This window comes from Leiobunum rupestre, chromosome 4, assembly GCF_980474605.1.
Source record: "Leiobunum rupestre chromosome 4, qqLeiRupe1.1.hap1, whole genome shotgun sequence".
In the NCBI taxonomy this organism is placed as follows: Eukaryota; Metazoa; Arthropoda; class Arachnida; order Opiliones; family Sclerosomatidae; genus Leiobunum; species Leiobunum rupestre.
The window spans coordinates 41,441,552-41,465,676 of record NC_143387.1 but is presented as its reverse complement, the minus strand read 5'-3'; the positions used below and the strand labels follow the sequence as shown (position 1 = coordinate 41,465,676).

The 24,125-nt window shown below is 42.6% G+C and overlaps 1 protein-coding gene across 2 annotated transcripts in view; it reads right to left on the bottom strand.

Annotated features, from left to right (window-relative positions):
• Positions 1-687: 687 nt before the first annotated feature.
• LOC149947837 (alpha-2C adrenergic receptor-like) overlaps positions 688-24,125 on the bottom strand; it is a 119,328-nt gene continuing 95,890 nt past the window's right edge. For both annotated transcript variants that reach the window (XM_090171609.1, XM_090171610.1), the window contains exons 3-4: positions 3,547-3,724; positions 688-3,415 (exon numbers count right to left, since the gene is read on the bottom strand). In XM_090171609.1, coding sequence (XP_090027735.1) covers positions 1,274-3,217 — 1,944 coding nt within the window. In that variant the 5' untranslated portion in view covers positions 3,218-3,415; positions 3,547-3,724 and the 3' untranslated portion in view covers positions 688-1,273. The remainder of the gene's footprint in view (positions 3,416-3,546; positions 3,725-24,125) is intronic.

The following is a 24,125-nucleotide window of genomic DNA, read 5'->3' as shown; positions in this document are numbered from 1 at the left end:
AGGTCACTAATTCCAATTTAAAGCCACACTTTCTCGTTAACAGACTAGCTTTTCTCTCGTCATTTTTAAATAGGAGGAAACCACCACTAATTAGGTTCGTCATAGCGGATTTTCTTATCTAATTTGTCGCCATTACAATAAGCGATTTCCAAATTATTGCCACGTCAATCGCGAAGTAAGAAAAATAAGATTTTACCGTAACCCTAACTTAATCAATTTTAGGCGACATTTTTCCGTATTACACACTACCGCATTAACACAATTAAAGATAGTGAAAAAATTAATTAAATTAATTAATAATTAATATCGGATTGTTAATTAAACACTTCAAAAGTTCGTCAAATCGAGAAAGTATACCTTTAAAATTAAAATGAGTTAAATATTCAATCGGTTGCATTAATGCATTGATTCCTCTAAATTCGGAATGTAATACGTAAAATATTACGTATAATTAGTTTATTTTAAATATGGCTAATTGAAAACAAGCTTTCAATATAGCACCGGAAAGTGCCCGTTCGGGGCGGACTCAAAAAGATCTGCATTTTGAAAAAAAATTGTATTTTTTTGGGTAAGTTTTATATTAGTTTGCGTAAAGCCCGATTTTGAAAATTCCCAAGATTTTCTCATCCGTCGGTAAAACCACCGATTACTATTTTTTTTTTTTTTTGGTTTATGGTTTCTTCTAGATTTTGTTTTCTATAAAATGGTAAAGGTAACACTGTAGCGCGATAATCGGAATCAAATGAAATGACCGTAACCCTCCCCATTTTCAAATTAACAAATTACCCGACGAGGTAATCATTGAAACGAGATAATCGGGTGGCAATTAAAACATCGCGCGGTAAATTGAATATTAAAAGTGAGGGGAAAACGCCTTGAACTATCTCAAAATAATCCACGATTTCCCGTATTGATTGGTTTCGGTGTATTATTCGCGCAAAATGACGTCAGCGACGTAACGACGTGGTTGACGTAACTCCTCCCACTTTATCGGGCGTCGGTAAAAAGGTTTATATTTAATACTCCTTGTCGATTTATAATTTATGTACAAATGTCTTCGAGACCGGTGATTATTATTATATATAATACAAATTGCGGGCTCTACGAGTAGCCTCGACAGGCACTTCCATTTTCATTGTTTGTTTCGCGTAATAGAAATATTGATTATGTTCTCGGAGAACTGAGGTCGAATTCGCGTCATTATTTCCGTCACGTGGAAGACAATGTTTTTCACTCGCGGGTGGTCCGAGCGCGTCTTCTCGGGTGGCGGGCGTCACTTGAACAGGATCTTCCTGAAAGCTCGCCGGAAATCCCGGTTGAAGATGGTGTAGATGATGGGATTCAACGCCGAATTGCAGTATCCCAGCCAGAAGGCCACCGCGAACCCCGTGTCGTTGATGGAACAAGTGGCGCAGAGCGCGTCCAGGACGTACAAGACGAAGAAAGGAAGCCAAGCTAAGATGAAGGCGGCCATGATTAAGCCTAATATCAGGGTAGCCCGCCTCTCACGAGCCTTGGCTACTTTTCTCTTGTGGCGTTCCGCGTCCGAAGTCGTATGTCTGGCCGGCAAGGGGTCGCACTGGTACTTGACCTTGTTCAGTTTCTTCGCCTTCTTGGCTGGAGCTTTGACGGAAGAGTTCCCGCTTTCCTCCGCGTCGTAAGCGTCCGGGTCCGAGCGTTCGTAGTCCGCCAACGACATGGTCGACCCGAACGGCGACTTGCCCCGTTTGTTGGCCGACAGCAAGCCCGTTTTCGCGTTGGGTTCCGGAGTGGCGGCCGGGTCGGGCAAGCCCGTCGCGTTTCCGCCGTTGACCGTCAGCCCGCAGCCGCCGTATTGTCCCGGGATGGCTCGCTTCAAGTCGTGTCCGAGATGGAAAACGCGCGGCGCGTCCGAGTCCTCGGCGGCCTCGTCGTCGCCGAAGAAAGCGGTCCTTTCGTGGTCTTCGTCGAAGCCTTCGTCGTCGCCTTCCTCGCTAGCGAACCGGCGCCGGGGTGAAGGGGACGTTGACGGACTTTCTCGCGGCGTCTCGATGATGATTTGCGGGGTCGCGTTCAACACGACCGACGTCGGGCGCGGCTTCTTGGGCTCCGTTTTGGCGGGGGGGAGGGCTGACGGAAGGAAGTCCGTTTTGCGGCCGGAGATGACGCTGACGCAGCCCGCCGAGCCCGTGGCCGAGCCGGAGCAGGCGCTGCCCCCGGCTCCGTTTTCCTTCCTGGGCAGCGAGTGGTCATTCGGCGTCGACGGTTCGCACTCGTCGTCCTTCCCCCGTTCGGGAGGACTTGGATTACTAAAACTAGTGCAAGTCGTAGTCGTCGTCGATTTCTCCTTGACGGGGTCGTTGGTCAGTTCCGGCATGTGTCGTTTCTTGACGTGTCGCCTGGCTCTGGACCTCGCCGCGATGAAGATGCGAATGTAGACGAACACCATGACCACGGCTGGAATGTAGAAGGAGCCGAAGGCCGAATAGAGCACGTACCCGATGTCGTCGCTCAGTTCGCAAGTCGGGTAGTCGGACTTCTGGCTGCGTTTGTTCCACCCTACCAGCGGAGGCAGCGAAATCAGCGCCGAAAGGGCCCATACGAAACAGATCATGAACAAGGCTCGGGAAGGCGTCCGTTTCTTCAAGTACTCGACCGCTTGCGTCACGGACCAGTAGCGATCTAAGCTAATCAGGCAGAGATTGTTGATGGAGGCGGTACAGAGGAGGACGTCCAGGGCGGAATGGATGTCGCACCAGACCTGACCAAATATCCAATAGCCCATCAGCTCGTTGGCCAGCGAGAAAGGCATGATGACCAGACCCAAGAGAAAGTCCGAAACGGCCAGCGAAGCGATGAACCAGTTTTGGACGGTCTTTAGGGCTTTCTCAGTAGCAATGGCGATGCATACTAACATGTTTCCCACCACGATCAATATCATGATTATGGTGACTAAGAAAGAAGTCAGGATGATCCTTAGCTCCGAGTAGCCGCTCGGGTACATTGAATTCCCCGGCCATCCTACCGGCGTGTAATTGCCGTACGGTTCGTAGCCCCCGTTGTCGTCGAGTACGTCTCCTCCTCCGCCGCTCCCGTTCCAGAACGAAGGCTCCGTCCCGTTCGCCAAGTTCCACTCGGAGAAGTTGACGCCGCTGGTCGGGATGGAAATGTTCTCCGAGAAGTAGTCGACGGAATAGAGCAGGGAGCCGTTGGTGGCGTTGCTGAAGTTCCCTTCCATTTCGTTGCGAGGCGCCGGCGAAGGCCCTCCGAGTAGGCTGCTCAGTAGCAGACCCACGGTGACTCGAGGATTGAATCAGTCCCCTCGATTGGAAAGGCGCTTGAAAGGGGGAGCTCCGAACTCCCACCTTGCGCTAAATTTGTCGTTTGTCTCGTGTCGTTCCGACGATAACGCGATTACATTGTCATCGGAAGAGCTCTGCGTGAAAGATACAACCAGGCGCTCAACGTTAATCGAACAGCGACAGATAAAAGGATCATTTCTACCACCAATATGTCCTATTTTCTTCTCATTTTAAAAAGGACATTCAATTGTTCAGCGAAGCTTACCTATAATTCACGTACAAAAGGCCAAAGTCTCTATGTCTTCTCGTGGGTGTCGTAGCAGTCAGGATTTCTGTCCGCTTGCAACCGCTCGCTAAAATTTCCCACTCCTTCAGCAGTCTGTATTCGAGAACGCAACTCGGCCATTTCGGTATCGTTTACGCACCCTCAACCTTTTAGAGCTCTGAAAAGAAAAGCAAAATTAGGTATATTAAATTTCACGCCATTATTTCGCAATCAATCACTTAGTTGGTCGTTCAAATGTCGCGCTTCCATTCGCTTAAGCAATACCCAAAAATGCATTATTTTCGTCAACCCTATAACCATTAGCAACTTCTGCCAGGCAAAGATTAGCTCGAAAACGTAAGCCCCGGGACGTACCAAAAGTATTCGTTTAAAATTTTACAGGGTGTTTCAAAAGGTTATGCAAAAAAATTTCAGGAGTTGTAGGGGGTGATTTGAGAAGTATGCCTGTTTTTTCCCTATTTTCCTACGATGAGTTAAAAGAGCGCCAGAGAGCTTCAAAGTGTGGCCTACTAGCCCCAGGAAGTAGGCTGCAACAAGCGCAAAACCAAGTAGCAGGGAAACGCGAACATTAAGGTTTGGGTTCGTGTGATAGGTAAAAAGGGACTTTGTAAACAAATCGAGGTAACCAGCGTAAAAAGATTAATTTAATCAGTATTTAAAGTCCCTGCTGCTTGGTTTTGCGCTGGTTGCAGCCTACTTCCAGGGGCTAGTAGGCCACACTTTGAAGTTCTCTGGCGCTCTTTTAACTCATCGTAGGAAAATGGGGAAAAACAGACATACTTCTCAACTCACCCCTACAACTCCTTAAAATTTTTGCATAACCATTTGAAACCTCCTGTATAACGTATTGGAAAAATTTATTTAATTTCCAGTTTCATTTTCGTATTATTATGATTTATATAAATTTCTTTGTACTGAAAAATTATCCGCAAACATACTGTATATCAAATACCCTTGGAATACCGGAAAACGGTGCTCGATTTTTAATGAACAGCGCGATATCTTACCAATGGCGGGAAACGTATTTGGATACTGACCATTTTTATAATCGAATGAAAATAATGAAATAAATTATGGAGCCAAAATTTCGTTTTCATTAAAATCCAAAAAGGGGCGCGGCACGTATGAAAATCGAGTGCCCCACTTTCGTTTCTTTTCTTCAGATTGCGAATTAAAATCTTTTTCTTTAAAAAATGATGAAAGAAGAAACGATTGAAGAGGAAATTCTAAATACTCTTCACGATCCAAAAAGATCCAGATTTTTTTATTCACTATCAGCGAGAGACAGAGCCCAAGTTAAGGGTTCACAAAGAAAAAAGGAACCAAGTGACGTGAAAAAAAGGCGAAATCACTGATGGAGAGGCTCCGCTTACAAAAAAAAGAAGGTTCGAAGCGGATAGTTATTATTCCAACGAAGGAGGAGAGACGTTGGTCAATAATTACAATGAGCGTCATTGTATTCCGGCAACGTTCCGTCTTTTTTCAGTTGGCTTTGCATTAAAGGACAGGAGCCAAAAGAATGAAGCCCGGAGAGAAGTCAGCGCCAGAAGAGACAGCGGCGGCCAGAAAATCGAAGCATCCGAGTGGACAGAAATGACCACTCGACCATGTTTCTCCGATAAGTCGGCCTCTCTCTCTCATTCCACCTTCTTTCGCTTTTATTCCCCCGTTCAATAAGTCTTTACCGAAAGAAAAACAACTTATAAACTTTATATTAAAGTCGCAGTTTTTTGAAGACAGGAAATATGAAACACGTCGATCCCACCTTAGTGTCGCCGATCCTTTTAAATCAAATTTGGCGACTGGTTCAGCCAAGATTTGCCAGATTAAATATTATTTCGAGTTTTAAGAAACTTATTTGAGAAATGGCTTATATGATATAAACATTTTTGTATAACCCAAACTTTCATATAAAATTTAAAATTATATTTGTTAGGTTCGTCTTAGGGAAATTTAGGGAAGCGGTGCGAGGCAAATTTGGCTGATATATCGCATTTTTTCCTGTATAAATATTAATTATCTAAGAGATATATATAATATCATAAGTGGATAATAAGTTTAAGTATGGCACCGAACGAATTCGGTTAATGATAGTCTGTCGTGGAGTGATTGCGGAATAGGAAGTTTCCGAACAGGAAACTCGTCCCTTCCTACTCTTTCCGTTGGCAAAATAGTTGGTTAGTTTGATGGCGAGAAATACGAGCGTACACGCGTTTAGGTTTGAAATGAAAAAACTAACTTCTGAAATGGAGCCAATGTTTATATAAAATAATTATTTTTATTTTCAATAATTCATCATAATTTTCCAAAAGTAAGCGTTATTTACACTTTTGAAAGCATTTCAATTTTCAATAGGCCTTGGCTGGTCCGTCGAAAAGGCTGCCGGCGGACCGTCGCCGATTTTCCGGGCTTGGATAAATAATAGTAGTTCCTACCTGGATATATCACTCTATCGTTCCGCGTGCATTTGCTAAGGGTTTGTTACGGGTTCTGCCTTGTAGAAGGCTACGTGTTACGGGAGTTTCGGAAATTCTCCGTTAACTTCGCCGAAGCGGCGCTGCTGTCGCAAATTCCATTTGCTGGTTAGATTTTTTCCAAGTGATATATCCAGATAGGAACTACTATTATTAATCCAAGTTCCGGGCTTCCTCCAAATACTTTTAGCAGTTCGCGGAAAGTTGTTAGTCCGTCGGTACGCAATGGTTTACGTTGTCATTGGCGAAACAGACTATCAAAAAAAATTTGCATTGTGTGAATAGGAAGTGTCATACTTATTCTTACTATCCACTTATGATAATATTAAACACGAATCAGAAATAAATAAAATAAAATAATATTATTATAAGAAATTTCTTGGAAAGCGCTCGTTCGATTATGAAATTGGGTCAGAAATAACTGGTATAAAAATACAGAAACAGTATATAAAAAACAATTAAATTTCAGCAACCTAATATTCAACTTCGCGAATTCGATGATTTAAATTTTAGAATCGAGTTGACCCAAAAATAGGCGCGATTAAAGAAATTCTCTATTCATAAAGCTGTCAAAAGAACGGCGTCACGAAAATAATCTTTGGAGTGATATGGAGTTGAAAATTTTATTAATTTTATTTAAAGAAAAACTCTCGCGCGAAGTTTTGGGCGGATTGATGAATAGGAAATTGATGGCGGAGAATTTAATTCACAAACATCAGAGGTGCCGCCTCTGTTTCGGGGGGGGGGGCAAGTCTTAATTCTAAGAATAGGGTTAAAATTGTTGGAGGATAAAATATGGAATAATCAAAAAGCCGGTGATTCATCTTCCAATTTCAATGGAAAATCATTTTTATGATTTCAATAATAAGGATAAATTTCACCCGATAAAGAGTTCTTTGTTACGCGAAATAATACGAAATTAACCACTGGCGAATACGGTTAAATTTCTTATAAATAATAATATTAATAAAGAAAAATAAAATAATTAATAAGTAATAAATAATAATAAACAAATAAATAACAATAAAATATAAAAGAAATAATATTAAAAAATAATAGAAAATTAATAAATAAATAAATAAAAAGAATTAATAAATAAATAAATAAAAAGAATTAATAAATAAATAAATAATAAAAAGAAATAATATTAAAAAATAAAAATAGATAATTAATAAATAAATAAATAATAAAAAGAAATAATTAATAAATAAATAATAAAAAGAAATAATATTAAATAATAATAAAATAAATTAAAAAAGAAATAATATTAAATAATGAGATAATAAATAATAATAGAATAATAAATAAATAAGTAATAATAAATAATAAATAATAATAAAATAATAAGTAAATAAATATAAATTTAATATAAATCGCGTTAATAATACGTGGTTCAATTTTTAAAGTTGTTAAATCGAAAATATTCAAAAAACCTTCGTTCTTATTTTCGTAGTTGACACAGTCACAGCGTCAAGCTGACCAGGAGATCGAAAGGGATTTTGCTATTCTTGCAAGAATTCTTATCAACTCGTTCACGACTGTATAAAAAAAAGAAGCAAAAGGCGCTTAAAAATCTAAAATTCGAAATGACCGTATATACTTTTTGCCTAAGCTAGGTATTTCGAAACCTGAAATTCGCGATTGACGCGAAATTTTCGGCCCGTTCGTACTCGGAAGTGTCAAAAGCCGAACGATATTAGCGATGAAAGCGCTCGAGTCGAAGCGGTAAATACGAACTGACCTTTATCGCGAAATAGATGAAACGTCCAAAATAGATTGACCTTTTCACGAATATTGGACGGTGGCGGCTTCTATTCTTTTGCTAGGAAGAAGGTTGAGCCCACGCGATCTCTTCCCGGGAAACTATCGTAGAACGTAAAGAATCTTCAAAGGCCAAGTCTGGCGCGTTTCCTCTCCCCGACTCGACTTTCTATACTCGAATATATCAATAGACCATTCTATAAATTCCTCCGCTAGTGGGGTGCCGGACTGGTTAGCACTTTCGCCTCGCAACGAGAGGAGCCGGGGTCGATCCAAGCTTGTGGCACTGGGTGAAAACTCGTAACCATTTCTTCCGCGTTGAGTTTGAAAGGGTGGTAGCAGGCCCTTCATGTCAACAGCTCCTAACACTAACTATTACCGTTAACCACAACAGGCTCTTCTGTCTTCTTGGATTATCTCGTTTTGACCTTCATCTCGGGTCATCAAATCGTGGAAAGGATGATTTTTATAGAGACCATTGTACACGGTGTATAACGATTGTTGATTGTGTAACTAATCCATTTAAAATATTGCTATGCATTAAAATATACAATCTACATGATGGTTACCTTAGCTATCGAAATTGACTTACTAAAAAGATGGCTGTACACACGCCAACAACTATTCACAAACGATCCAATAAATGCATAGTTTAGAATTTTAGAATGGTTTATTTACACTTTCATTATCACATTGGTCAATAGTGCCTAGGGTAAATTGTTGGGATAGGCAGACCTCATTTGGCGGGTTCCAGATTTTTTTACGACCATATTTATACTGTCGAACCTGCCAAAAGAAACAAAAACAAGCTAAACCCAGAACTGAGCATCTGCCGGGTTTTACAGCCTCGTATAAGATCAGTTGCGAAAATAAAAGTGGAAATTTTAACGAGCGTAATTTGAATGAAGCAAAAAATTTCTTTGCACGTATACGATCAAAGTGTAATGATGAAAATGATTCATCGATAAATAAATTAACAAATATTCTTCAGTTACAGTCGCAATTTAGCGCTTGTATTTACTAGATTGTTAAAATAACAGCTTGAAACGACTGTAGGAAGCTTTGTTCAAAAACAGATATCGTTTATATACCTTACTACCGGAAACTCAATCAAAGTTAAACAATTTGTTCATTAAAGCCTTATTGATACGGGCCAATATGTTTACCAAACTTTGTTGGTGTGCTATAGTTTTCGACAATACACGTAGCATTTTCGTTCACACATTCCACGAAGGAAATTAGTCGTAATCATTTAAAAAATACCTCTTCTTCTACGAAATATGTCAATTTATACACTCTTTTACGCGCGTCTTTCCCCCCATCAAGGACCCTCCCACTATTTGCTCCACAGGCAGCTGCCATAGACGTACTGCACGTAGCTCTACCGTGGAAAGTTCTTTCCCTCAAAACCCGTTCTCTCGCGTGTAGCACGGTAATGGCGACTCCAATGAAATACGCGCGTAAAAGAATCTATATGAATAAATGTATTTATTGTTATTTTAAAAGCATTTATACGAAAAGTATGTTGGCTAAAGTAAATATATCATAAAATGTTTCTAAAATATTTTATGGTGGCAGGAATAGATTATATGTTTACGGATTGGTATCAAAATACGTCGTTTATACAACTTCCACCAACGCGGTAGATATAGTCATTGTGTCAGTAATTTAAATACCAGTGCACCTGGGATATCGTATCATACTAGATCACCGGTAGTCTCATCATTAATTCACTGCTCTACCGTCCACAGACCAGACGGGTGACGAAACAGTCAAGGGCAACGAGAGAGCCCTACTGCTGACAGTCGCACCATTGACGCGAGCCAGCCAACCCTCCAAAAGACGTGGCAATGGGATGACCAGTCCCCACTTTGCGCACAGCTGTGGGAATAAGGATGGATGCTCTAGCATCCCCAGTGGACACCCAACTTACTTAGGAAGGGAGCCAAGAAGCCCAAAGGAACCAAAAGACGGGACAACGGGCACACCGCGACCCAGCAAGGAGGCACGGCACCTCATACGGAGAGTCATCGCCACACAGCTGGAAACCAACGCCAGAGCGTCGGCAGTGCATGGACCACTCCCGTTAGCCTGAGCCGAAGTCCAGGTTCCAGCCCATACTTAACCGAAGTTGTACGTGGAGATCTCCCAGTGCACCACCACCCTTATGGGTTTGCAAGAGCCGGACCCCGACTCCCCGGTAAAGCCACCAGTTATTTCACCCTCTGTCCCATTAAGGACCACGCGCGTATCGCGACAGTGTGTCAGAATTTATAGCCCGTTGTACCTAGTAACAGAGACCATAACATCGGAGGTCTATCATCATAGTGCCCTACGCCAGCGTCCACAAGCTCGGACAGGTGACAAATCCAGCATTAGTAGTAGTACCCTACTACTACTGATGGTCGCACCTTTGACGCAAGCCACTCAACCCAGCAGAAGGTGCAGCAATGGGACGACCAATCCCCACTTCGCACACAGCAGTGGGAGTAAGAGTGGATGCTATAGCAACTCCAGCCGACACCCTACCTACGTAGGTAAAGAGTCATACCCTTTGGAGAGAGCTCCTAAAGGGGAACGACGGGCACACAGCAGTCCACATAACCCGGCACAGCTGGCACCGGAGATCCTGGTGTGCCCCAAAAGGCCGGGAAACAGGACCACCGTGCCCTCATACGGAGGCCCGCCGCCTCACATCAGGCTACCCAATCCACCGAGGCAACCAGTTTTCACGGACCCTCTCCGTTAGCCTGAGCCGAAGCTCAGTTTCCAGCCCAAACCTGACCGAAGTTGGAGGACCATTTGATCAGCGCGTATCGTGACAGTGTGTCAGAATTTATAGCCCGGTGTACCTAGTAACAAAGACCATACCACCGGAGGCCTATCATCATAGTGCCCTACGCCAGCGTCCACCTAGCCCGGACAGGTGACAAATCCAGCATGGGTAGCAGAACCCTACTACTGATGGTCTCACCTTTGACGCAAGCCACTCAACCCAGCAGAAGGTGCAGCAATGGGTGGACCAATCCCCACTTCACACACAGCAGTGGGATTAAGAGTGGATGCTATAGCAACTCCAGCCGACACCCCACCTACGTAGGTAAGGAGCCAAGCCCTTTGGAGAGAGCTCCTAAAGGGGAACGACGAGCACACAGCAGCCCAAGTAACCCGGCACAGCTGGCACCGGAGATCCCGGTGGGCCCCAAAAGGCCGGGAAACAGGACCACCGTGCCCGCATATGGAGGCCCACCGCCCCACAGCAGGCTACCCAATCCGCCGAGGCGGCCAGCTTGCCTGGACCCTCTCCGTTAGCCTGAATTGAAGTTCAGTATCCAGCCCAAACCTGACCGAAGTTGGAGGTGGAGATAGGACCATTTGATCAGAGCTAACATCTCCCAGTGCGCCACCGCCCTTATGGGTTACAAGAGACGGACCCCGACTCCCCGGTAAAGCCACCAGTTATTGCACACTCTAACCCCATTTTGGGCCCGCGTATCGCGACATGTTGTCAGAATTTATAGCCCGGTGTACCGGTAAAGAGAACCACACCACCGGAGGCCTATCATCAGAATGCCCTACGCCAGCGTCCACAAGCCCGGACAGGTGACAAAACCAGCATGGGTAGCAGAACCCCACTACTGATGGTCGCACCCTCGACGCAAGCCGCTCAACCCAGCAGAAGGTGCAACAATGGGACGACCAGCCCGCCACTTCGCACACAGCAGTGGGATAGAGAACGGATGCTCTAGCAACTCCGGCCGACACCCCACCTACAAAGGCAGGGAGCCAAGCCCTTTGGAGAGAGCTCCTAAAGGGGAACGGCGGGCACACAGCAGCCCGCATAACCCGGCACAGCTGGCACCGGAGATCCCGGTGGGAGCCCAAAAGGCCGGGAGATGGGTCCGCCGTGCCCTCATACGGAGGCCCGCAGCCCCACAGCAGGCTACTCAATCCGCCGAGGCGGCCAGTTCGCCCGGCCCCTCTCCATTAGCCTGGGCCGAAGCCCAGTATCCAGCCCACACCTGACCGAAGTCGGAGGTCGGAGATAGGACCCTTTGGACGGAGCTAACATCTCCCAGTGCGCCACCGCCCTCACGGGTTACAAGAGCCGGACCCCGACGCCCCGGTAAAGCCACCAGTTATTGCACACTCCGACCCCTTGAGGGCCCGCGTATCGCGACAGCATGACGGCCATATTTCTTCGAGACGCGAAAATATATCTTCAATAGCGGAAGTCTCCGGAATGGCGCGATTCGAAATAGCGACGGCCAGCTCATTTCAATATACTCCCGCGAGCCGAGGTTTATATTTACGAGTTCCATTTGCGCTTTGAAATTGACGCTGCTGTCTTTGGCGTCGCTTTCTATATCAATTTACATTCCACCTTATTTGACACGACTCAAAAAGCCCAAAATCTACATCGCAGCCAGCCGTCTCCGCCTGGAAGGTCACTTTTGGAAAACGCGTCGATGCTTTTGGCCAAAAAACTCTTTATTTCTAAGAGATAGGAGGAGGTTGCTGTAAGGAAAAACGGGGGGGGGGCGGAAATGAATAATGCAAGATGCAAATTTTCCGTACAGGCCAGGAATATCGAAATCCGGGCATTGTAAAAACGTTTGTATAAAACATTCGCTTCAGGACACCCCAGTTGTACACACCGAAAACCTATACGCCGAAAATGTCCAAAACGAGCAAAATGGAGACCCCCCCCCCTCCCAAGTAATATACGCCTATCCCACCACGTCAGCGACCCTTTCTCGGATAGAGATATTGAGCGGAACCTCCGTTTACTGGTTCGTCGAGCGGCAAAGACTACGTTTCCCAAAATGAAAAAGACGCGCTCCCGCCGTTGGCGTTCGAAGGAAACTTTCCCTAATGGAAGACGCTCGAATAAAACGAAAAAGCGAAGCGTAGGAATTGCCATAAATATGTTTTTCTCTCGTGGAAAACACTTTGAGGATCTCGTATGTTTTTCATCCAGTGCAGTCACAGATTTGCGGCGTTGTTCGAAATACGAAAGGTTAAATTAAATTTGCTCCAACTTTCAATTTATTCGGTCGGCGCCGAGATGAAAGTGTCGCTGGTGAGTGGGGGAAGAGAGAGAAAAGTGTTGAGATTATTCACTTTTGATCGCGCGTTCTTTAAGTGGAACGCGGTTCGCCCACGAATTGCTTTTGAAATATTCAAATTTTTCAGTCTGGCCACCATATTTGAGACATTTTTCTTTGCCACCAGAAGGTGGCTTTTCGTTGAAAGTTATTGTTGATTTAACTGAAATCACGAGTAACGTAATAACATTCAGTAGGAAGATCAGCAGATATAAGCACCGAACTGATTTTCAAAGTCATCGTAATATCACATTTAGTTCGGTTGCCGGTCCAAGTTGGAGCTGAGAAAAGATTCGGCATTGTGAGAAAATTATTTTTAAATCAATAGGAAGTGTCATACTTACGGTTATTATGATACTTATGCTGAAAAGTAATAAACGTCTGTTGAGGGAAATATTTATAGAAGCTGACTGTAATTGCGGAAAACGCGCAAAGACTATTTAGAAAGTGCTGACCACACTTTAATTTTAAAATGAAGGCTGTGAAATATTTGAGTTATACCAGATTACACCAAAATAGAACGATAACGTCTAAGTCACCTGATACTAAAATCAAAGAAATACGAGGGTCTTCTGAACTTAAGTAGTTAATAACAGGTGTAGTGTTTCAACCGAGTGCGTGCAAAAAAGAAACAATGTGTCACGGACATTTAAGTACACACAATCCCCCTCGCGGTGTATTCAATATATTTTGAATATTACATTTAAATTGGAAACAATTTTCATCATCTTTTCCATTAACTTAATAAACGTACTATAATAACCCGAGAGGAATTTTGTCCAAATTTAGCGTTTTCTCAACCACCCTGTATATTAAAAAATACCTCAATGACTATATCGTTTACCATAACTAATCCACTAATCATTAACACCCAAAGACTAATTATAACTCAAAGAAAATCCCTTGACCACGCTCTATTTAATCATCATGTCCATTAATTAATTCAATCACCTTGTATATTAAATTAATACGCGCACTATAACAAACTAAGTGTAAATTTCAATAAAATATCAAACGGCCTGTACAATAACTTAATCACTCTGTCCTTGAAAATAATCAGGGCACCAATTCTTAATAACCGAAGAGTAACTTTACCAAAAATTTCAATCATCCGGTTTATTAGGAACAACATTTCAATTAACTTGATATGTACACTATACCAACCAAACGCAGCACTTTCTCAACAACAATCCTAATCACCTTGTCTTTCATCCAATGAAAAATACATTTTTGGTACAAACACCCTGAATAAGAAAATTTACACCATTAAAAATAATTTCCGAAAGTACCCAAAATATCATAGACAAAACCTGTATATCAATACCCAAAACACCATAGACAAAACCTGAATATCAATACCCAAAATACCATAGACAAAACCTGTATATCAATACCCAAAATATCATAGCCAAAACCTGTATATCAATACCCAAAATATCATAGACAAAACCTGTATATCAATATTCAAAACCTGTATATCAATACCCAAAACCTGTATATCAATACCCAAAATATCATAGACAAAACCTGTATATCAATACTCAAAATATCATAGACAAAACCTGTATATCAATACTCAAAATATCATAGACAAAACCTGTATATCAATACCCAAAATATCATAGCCAAAACCTATATATCAATACCCAAAATATCATAGCCAAAACCTGTATATCAATACCCAAAATATTCCAAGGTCGAAGATCAAATATTTGGTTGTGGGGTCCCGCGAATTGGTCAGAAATCCCACTTAAAATTAAAATTTCTTACATATATGATCAGCATTAACTAAAAAAAATAAATTTCAATCAAATCGGTCTTCATTTAAAAATTATGTAGATTTAAAGTCGAAAATCGCAAAGATCACTAAATTGGGCAAATGACCAACTTCTAATACTTCGATTTCCAAATTATTAATAATGGTAGCGAGGGTTTGATATTTTCTATCACTTACCATACCATTTTACTACAAATGGTTGAAGAGTTATGCCCGGAACACTGGCGGTGGCTACGTACCAGATGGAAATAGTACACACAAATCCCTTAGGGATTGTGTTTAAAAACACTAACCTACCCCCTTCTCGTGCCAGGGGAAATTCAACCATGATGTCCACGGATCGTCTATTGGCGCTAAGCACTAAATAAAATGATAAGAAGCACGCGCCTATTATTTTTGTACAAAATTGCACAGCGTAGCCATAGTGTCACAGGCCTTATTTCCGTATCAAAAGATTAACAAGACGTTCAATATACTAACATGTACCTTTTTTTGTCTTTAAAAAAAAAGCTTTTGGCCTAAACAGTTGAAACGAAAAATAACGCCAGGTGTTTGGGTTTGAATTTTCGCCGCCATCTTAGGGGCTACCGCCAGCGAACTTAACCCCGTATGAGCGATTTGCGAACTATCCTAACTTTTAAAATCGCGCAATTTAGGCTTAGGTCTCTTATAACTGGAACGCGCCGCGCGTGCAAAACAGATTTTTCGCGTCTTCAGCAATGCGCGCTTTTACGTTGTTTTTCCGTCTCACCGACTTCTCACCAGGTGTCGCGGCGGACGCTCGCTTTTTGATTTCCCGAAATTTCTTTATTTTATTAAACCACTCAATATTTTTTGATGCGGTTTTCGCCATAAATTTTAGTTTTTAATGGGCTATAGGGCTATCTAACTGGTTAAAGCTTGACCGTTCCCCTTTAAAAGAAAGCCCTTCTTACCAAAAACCGACCATTAAACGGGACTTCTCCTGAGTTCTAAGGTTTTCGTAAAACGTTGTCAAGGTTAATAGTAAGTGTAGGAAGCTGTTGGCTCACGTGGCATGAAAGCTTTCCACCACCAGTTTAACCCGGCGACCTAGAATAATGGTATTAAACGTGGCTATCTGACTTGGGCTTATGGTGGTGTCATGGGCGCCAAAGCGATTCTCTCTTCGAAAATCATGAAAGCAGGGGTTACAATTGCACGTATTCCCTGTTAACACGAATATATTCTTGCCAGCTAGGAGCAACAAACGCAGCACCCCACACAAGGAAAACGCAACCCGTCAAAAGTTGTGGATTTTCTCGCGTACAGTTCTCATTGGCTAGACGCTTTAGCGCCTGCTGCCGTCGGAAGGGGAAAACTCGGAAATTGTCTCCCCCCCCCCTTTCCGTAAAACGTTCATCGTAAAGGCTCGTGCAATGAAATTCGTACACAACACTGCGTTAGCGTGTTTAAAGGCTAGCTGCGTTCTCCTTGTGTTCGTTGCTCCTAGCTGCCAGAATGCATCATAGCGGTCAATAGGCGCTAGCGTAAATTATTCATGTCTTGTTCAACTTGTTAAAATGTTCCACGCGCTCTTTAATATTTTAGCGTAAAAGGCTCGTGCGTTTTTTTTATATTTCAGGGAGCACGCGCGAAATCGCTCGAGCCCGTTTACGCTAAAATATCAAGACGCGCGTGGAACTTTTTAACAAGTTGAATAAGACATAAATAGAGTTTATGCTAGCGTCAAAATCATTGAATGCGCTTAAAAGTCCACGTGCATTGCAACCCTCTTACCTTGTTTGATGTTTATGGAAATCTTTATAGATAGATTCATTCGTGGCTTAAGCAGATTAATGCACGCTATTAGTTCTAAAGGACACTATCCACGTAACTTAATAAGCTTCAGTATCTATTCGAGAGAGTCAGGAATCCATACCTCTACTAAAGGTATGGATTCCTGCTAGAGTTCATACAGTTTTCCAACCAGTTCACACGAACAGATTCAAGGTAATGTTTTTTCCGCAGTGTCACTATTAACCGCGCTCAACGCAAAATTTTGTAAAAGTACTCTGTTCACATTGTGGAAATCATAAAAATGGGACGGAGCGGATGACGTACTCGCTAATAATTAGCCCCCACTCTAATCACGATTTTTATATAATAAATGAGAGGCTTTACGTCAAAGTCAAAGATAAGGAAGATAAATTTCCTCAAATAACGTCGTCCCAAAAAGCAACAAGGTCAGAGGTGAAAGGAAAATACGCCGAAGTTAAATCTGTCAACTAAATTGCTCATCAACGTATAATTCGAAAACGCATTAAGGCCCGAGTCTCCCCTCTTCAACGTCAAACGACTGATGCCGCGCTGCTCAACGCACCCCTCCTCTAGCTACGCGAGAAGACTAAAATCAAAATGGCCGCCGTCATTCGCTCTATGGAAAATGTCTTTCACGTAAAGGCGAATTTCAAGGAATTTGATTTCTCGGGTAGTTCAATTTGCGACTAGCAGTGTCGCCGCGTAATGGCTAAGTTTTCAACAAAATAGAGCGAGTTAAACACCAATGATCGACCGTTATTTCCCCCTATCTAGTTTAAAAATAATACAACAGATGGCGGTATATTTTCAACGCCCGAAGCGTATACTCATTTATAGAAGGCAAGTTTGGAAAATTTATTTTGAACAAGTTCCTATTTACGATTCTGACTCCGTAAGAATTATACAGGGTGTTTCAAAAGATTATGCAAAACTTTGAAGGAGTTGTAGGGGGTGAGTTGAGAAGTCTGCCTGTTTTTCCCCATTTTCCTACGATGAGTTAAAAGAGCGCCAGAGAGCTTCAAAGTGTGGCCTACTAGCCCCTGGAAGTAGGCGTTTAAGTTTACATTTTTACGCTGGTTACCTCAATTTGCTTACAAAGTCGTTTTGTACCTATCACACAAACCCAAACCTTAATGTTCGCGTTTCCCCGCTGCTTGGTTTTGCGCTTGTTGCAGCCTACATCCACGGGCTGGTAAGCCACACTTTGAAGCTCTCTGGCGCTTTTAACTCATCGTAGGAAAATGAGAAAAAAGTAGGCATACTTCTCAACTCCTTAAAACTTTTGCATAACCTTTCGAAACATCCGGTATATGAATAACGATAAATTGAGATAAACAGAAGTTAGATGGAAGGAATCTGTTTCGAACGTGTTATTTATTTAAGAGTCTCCCAGAAATAGCAGACCTTTTTTTTATAGTTCCTCCCGAAGCCGTTAGGCGTCTGTCAGCCGTAAGAAGCGTCTTCGTTTTTCTATCCGAGATTGGTGAACTTGTCCCCGGATAAACGAATTAAGAAGAGCTAATCGTAATTTAAGCCGCGCCCGCTATTTGATGTCCCCCATAGCAGGCTACCGAGGAGAAGTGGCGGAGACGGACGTCTCGCGAGAAAGCCATCTTGCAGGGGCTAATAGACGCCTCTATCCGCTTCCTCTCTATAAATAGGTGGACGGAGTCAATGTTCATTTAACGAGCGACCCTCGTTCGCCCCTTTTACTTTACGACATCCATTAAAGGGATTCGATTTCGCGCCCGCCGACAAAGACGCCTGACCCCACCCACCCGTCGCTTTGTACCTAAGCGCCTTAATTCCGCCGAGGGGGTCACGTGGGGGGCGCCAACTCTCTCTTTTTCAATCTCGGAACCAACTTTCTTCTTTATTTCCCGCCATAAGATGTAGTCGGATTGGGTGGTTGAAACTGTCAATCGGAACGTCATTATGATTTTGACCCCGCTTGTCTATCGTATCTAACCTCAGAATCAGTTTACCGAGGGGTTCAACATTTGCAAATTTTGCCTACCGGATTTTGAATCTCAAACAGATTGCGGAAATTAGAAACTGATTTTTAGATTGCAGAGAACGATTTTCGTTTTGATTGCTGCTATTTTAGACTGATTTTGAGGTTTCGGAACTGATTTTCGTCCAGATTTCAGGATTTTCGTTTTGATTTTGAGGTTTCGGAACTGATTTTCGCCCCGATTTCCGGATTTTCGTTTTGATTTTGAGGTTTCGGAACTGATTTTCGTCCAGATTTCCGGATTTTCGTTTTGATTTTGAGGTTTCGGAACTGATTTTCGCCCAGATTTCCGGATTTTCGTTTTGATTTTGAGGTTTCGGAACTGATTTTCGCCCAGATTTCAGGATTTTCGTTTTGATTTTGAGGTTTCGGAACTGATTTTCGCCCCGATTTCCGGATTTTCGTTTTGATTTTGAGGTTTCGGAACTGATTTTCGTCCAGATTTCAGGATTTTCTAGTTGATTTCAAGAATATCGAATTCCTCGCAGTTTACTTAAATATTTCATACATTTAATCGTGTTTGGTCAATCGACAAGATTTGTGTACAGTTAATTATTGATTTTGGAATAGCAGTGTGTGATTTACAGCAATGTCTCACGCGTTTTCGGTGATGTCTCGGTCAATTATGTAATCAATAAAAACAAATTATCCAAAATTTTAATTTTTAAATCTTTTCAGTAACAGTACCGTTTTTATAATTTGAAGAAAATAAGTGTACTAAATCTAATATGGTAAATTATACTTAATTATAATATTTTAATTATTTGGATCATATCATATTCTCTAAAAGCCATCAATATGGAAGACCCTCTTACGTTACGATTTTCGACCATTCTCGATCCAACAATTCTCAGTACTTAAATACGTTCTTGGTAACGTGTACCATAATAGAATAAATCTAAGAGGCGTCATCGACATCCAATTTCGTGGAATGGCAGCCGAAACACCGCAAAAGTCATTCGCCGCGGGGCAATTTTTCCAATATTGATTAATCCCGAGTTAATTTCGCCGTTACCCACACCGAAACAACGCGAGCAACAACTTAAATTAAGCCATCCGCGAAAAATACTCGTTATTAGCGAAACACAGCGCCGTCTGCAGTCTGTTCTTTTTTTTTTTTGGTCTTCCCGCCAGCAGCACTCTCTTTCTCAGAAAACAAAACGAGCATAAAAAACCTGGACGCGTAATCTCATCAAGGTATCATTATTTATTTTTCACGCTTAATAAAATAAAAGAGAGGATTCCTCTCTGCCATTTCCCCTCTTTTAGTTCGTTCCCAAACCGCTGGGGGCGCGCCCGACGCTCGAGTGAAACTGCTTCGGACGTAGTTAACTAGGGGGAGCGCGGGAGCAATGACGTCAAGGTAATCTATTTTGTCGGCAGCTAAAGCTTTAACGGCGCCGTCCAAGGAAAAAAGAGCCAGCCAGAGAATCTATTTATTCGACGTAGTTAAGGTGGTCAAACAGAAAACTCACCTTTCGAGCGTCAAAACGGAAGCTTATTAATGATTAATGACGTTCGAGCAGCGGGTAAGAATCTGCTATCTCCGCGAATTAGCATTAGGGCCGCTCCAGTTCCGTCGTGGATAACTATCATCTGCTGGGCCGATGACTTCACTTTCACCGCGATAGACACTTTTCCAAATTTCAATTATGGCTGCGCTCAGTAACGCTCAACGGAGCCAACGTTGTTTCGTACGCTTTATCGCCTCTCTGCTTTCGACGTTACGTTGGTCAACGGTTGATCAACAAAGTCATTGGCTGTAAGAGAGGGGGTTTTTTTTTCGTTGCTCAACGGTTTGGGTGAGATCAGCTCCAGGGCCGTGCAGAGGGGTAAAAATCCCTTTGGGCCCGGTGAAAAAGGGCCCCGGTACGATAGGGGCCTTTTGGCTTACCCTACATCAGCACCATCCTTAAAATTTCAATTCGAAATATCTCCACACGGCCCTTCGCTTAAAGTTTCATTAAGCATATTCTCGCTACGATACGCACCACCCGAGTGCAACCTGTTTCACACGCGAAAGTGAAAATTTACTAGTCTTAAATTTTAGAAACTTTATATTTCTCAATGTCACGATTTCCATAAGTATAAATACAATTCGAAAATCGATTATTTGTAAATGTCGTCTTATTTAAAATATTGCTCGTATCTCACTGCGAAGAAATGGCGCAATAAACAAATTCACATTAGAGTCATTCTTATGGATATTACCAAGAATGTATTTATTTATACCTAGGGAGAATGTCTATGTCGAAACGATTTTTAGCCTTTCTCTCAATCCACCCGTTGGTCCCCCCAGTACGCTCCTCCGCTTAAAATAAAACGAATAGTCCCGGTATTTCATTGGCTGCTTAAAATTTACGTCACCTAACGCGATGGAAATAAAACGCCGGTGACGTTTTGTCTTTCCCCCCGCGCGAGACGAGGGAAACGCGTTCAACGTGTCCGGCGATTGTCGCAACATAATCATTCTTCCTAATAATAAATAAATACATTCTTGATATTACGTTACTTATAATTGAAACGTACGACGCGATAGTCTTTCGCATTCCTTCACTTTAATTTCCACTAATAGATGGCACCACTAGAAGTGTACAAAATACAAATAACGTTTCCCGACAACCCAGGGCGAAAAATACCTTTAGAGCGATCGATCTATGATTTTTACGAATTGTATTTTCCTCGAACCCGGATTCTCGATTTGTTTTATCGGGATTGTAGCTTTTAAAGGCTTAATGATCGCTGACCGCGTCATCATCCGTGTTTGGGCGATTAAGGGAGCGCCTTGTTCGCCGCCGCCGGATCGTTATAATTTCAAGAGAGAGAGAGAGCGCTGCCGTGTAAGACGGCAACGTGTTGCAAACAAGACGCTTTTTAGGCGTCCTATTGATCCGCTTCGCTAGCCTCTCCTCCCCACCTCTCTCGGTCAGCACGGCGATACCGGCACGTAGCCGGACTTAACAATGTTTGGAGTGTTTGTCGCGCGCGGGATTTATACCTTGTTAAAAGACTTTCCATTATTGTTTACCAAAGCAGAGACCTCCAAATACAGAAGTTTCTCTCTCTATCGGGAAAACAAATGAGTTTGAAATGAAATCCGATATTCCAATATTTCAAGGCGCCGCCTTTTCACGAAATGTTCCCTTTTCGGACAAATATCCCCTAGTAATTATTGAAATAAAAAAAATGTTAGTTCTCATTCTCTAGTGTTTTTCTGGTGTAGTTCAAGCCACTAACGAAAATGTCGCACTAATTTGTTTAGGATTTAGCTATTTTATCCCTTTTAATTATGGACTAATCTACTTTTTCACGTATTTTATCATCCTGTGGCACTACAGAGGAGCCAATAGTTTAATTTCACGCAATTTCACAAGCTGAAAGTGTGGCACTATAGAGGGAGCCCAAAGACTTTTTTGCGCATATACACTAGCTGAAAGTGTGGTTCTAAAGGGGAGCCAATAGTTTGATTTCACGCAATTACACTAGCTGAAAGTGTGGCACTACAGAGGAGCCAATAGTTTGATTTCACGCAATTACACTAGCTGAAAGTGTGGCACTACAGAGGAGCCAATAGTTTGATTTCACGCAATTACACTAGCTGAAAGTGTGGCACTACAGAGGAGCCAATAGTTTGATTTCACGCAATTACACTAGCTGAAAGTGTGCCACTACAGAGGAGCCAATAGTTTGATTTCACGCAATTACACTAGCTGAAAGTGTGGCACTACAGAGGAGCCAATAGTTTGATTTCACGCAATTACACTAGTTGAAAGTGTGGCACTACAGAGGAGCCAATAGTTTGATTTCACGCAATTACACTAGCTGAAAGTGTGGCACTACAGAGGAGCCAATAGTTTGATTTCACGCAATTACACTAGCTGAAAGTGTGGCACTACAGAGGAGCCAATAGTTTAATTTCACGCAATTTCACAAGCTGAAAGTGTGGTTCTAAAGGGGAGCCAATAGTTTGATTTCACGCAATTACACTAGCTGAAAGTGTGGCACTACAGAGGAGCCAATAGTTTGATTTCACGCAATTACACTAGCTGAAAGTGTGGCACTACAGAGGAGCCAACAGTTTGATTTCACGCAATTACACTAGCTGAAAGTGTGGCACTACAGAGGAGCCAATAGTTTGATTTCACGCAATTACACTAGCTGAAAGTGTGGCACTACAGAGGAGCCAATAGTTTGATTTCACGCAATTACACTAGCTGAAAGTGTGGCACTACAGAGGAGCCAATAGTTTGATTTCACGCAATTACACAAGCTGAAAGTGTGGCACTACAGTGGAGCCAATAGTTTGATTTCACGCAATTACACTAGCTGAAAGTGTGGCACTACAGAGGAGACAATAGTTTGATTTCACGCAATTACACTAGCTGAAAGTTTGGCACTACAGAGGAGCCAATAGTTTAATTTCACGCAATTACACTAGCTGAAAGTGTGGTACTACAGAGGAGCCAATAGTTTGATTTCACGCAATTACACTAGCTGAAAGTGTGGCACTACAGAGGAGCCAATAGTTTGATTCCACGCAATTACGCTAACTGAAAGTGTGGCACTACAGAGGAGCCACTAGTTTGATTTCACGCAATTACACTAGCTGAAAGTGTGGCACTACAGAGGAGCCAATAGTTTGATTTCACGCAATTACACTAGCTGAAAGTGTGGCACTACAGAGGAGCCAATAGTTTGATTTCACGCAATTACACTAGCTGAAAGTGTGGCACTACAGAGGAGCCAATAGTTTGATTTCACGCAATTACACTAGCTCTAAGTGTGGCACTACAGAGGAGCCAATAGTTTGATTTCACGCAATTACACTAGCTGAAAGTGTGGCACTACAGAGGAGCCAATAGTTTGATTTCACGCAATTACACTAGCTGAAAGTGTGGCACTACAGAGGAGCCAATAGTTTGATTTCACGCAATTACACTAGCTGAAAGTGTGGCACTACAGAGGAGCCAATAGTTTGATTTCACGCAATTACACAAGCTGAAAGTGTGGCACTACAGTGGAGCCAATAGTTTGATTTCACGCAATTACACTAGCTGAAAGTTTGGCACTACAGAGGAGCCAATAGTTTAATTTCACGCAATTACACTAGCTGAAAGTGTGGTACTACAGAGGAGCCAATAGTTTGATTTCACGCAATTACACTAGCTGAAAGTGTGGCACTACAGAGGAGCCAATAGTTTGATTCCACGCAATTACGCTAACTGAAAGTGTGGCACTACAGAGGAGCCACTAGTTTGACTTCACGCAATTACACTAGCTGAAAGTGTGGCACTACAGAGGAGCCAATAGTTTAATTTCACGCAATTTCACAAGCTGAAAGTGTGGTTCTAAAGGGGGGCCAATAGTTTGATTTCACGCAATTACACTAGCTGAAAGTGTGGCACTACAGAGGAGCCAATAGTTTGATTCCACGCAATTACGCTAACTGAAAGTGTGGCACTACAGAGGAGCCACTAGTTTGACTTCACGCAATTACACTAGCTGAAAGTGTGGCACTACAGAGGAGCCAATAGTTTGATTTCACGCAATTACACTAGCTGAAAGTGTGGCACTACAGAGGAGCCAATAGTTTGATTTCACGCATTTACACTAGCTGAAAGTGTGGCACTACAGAGGAGCCAATA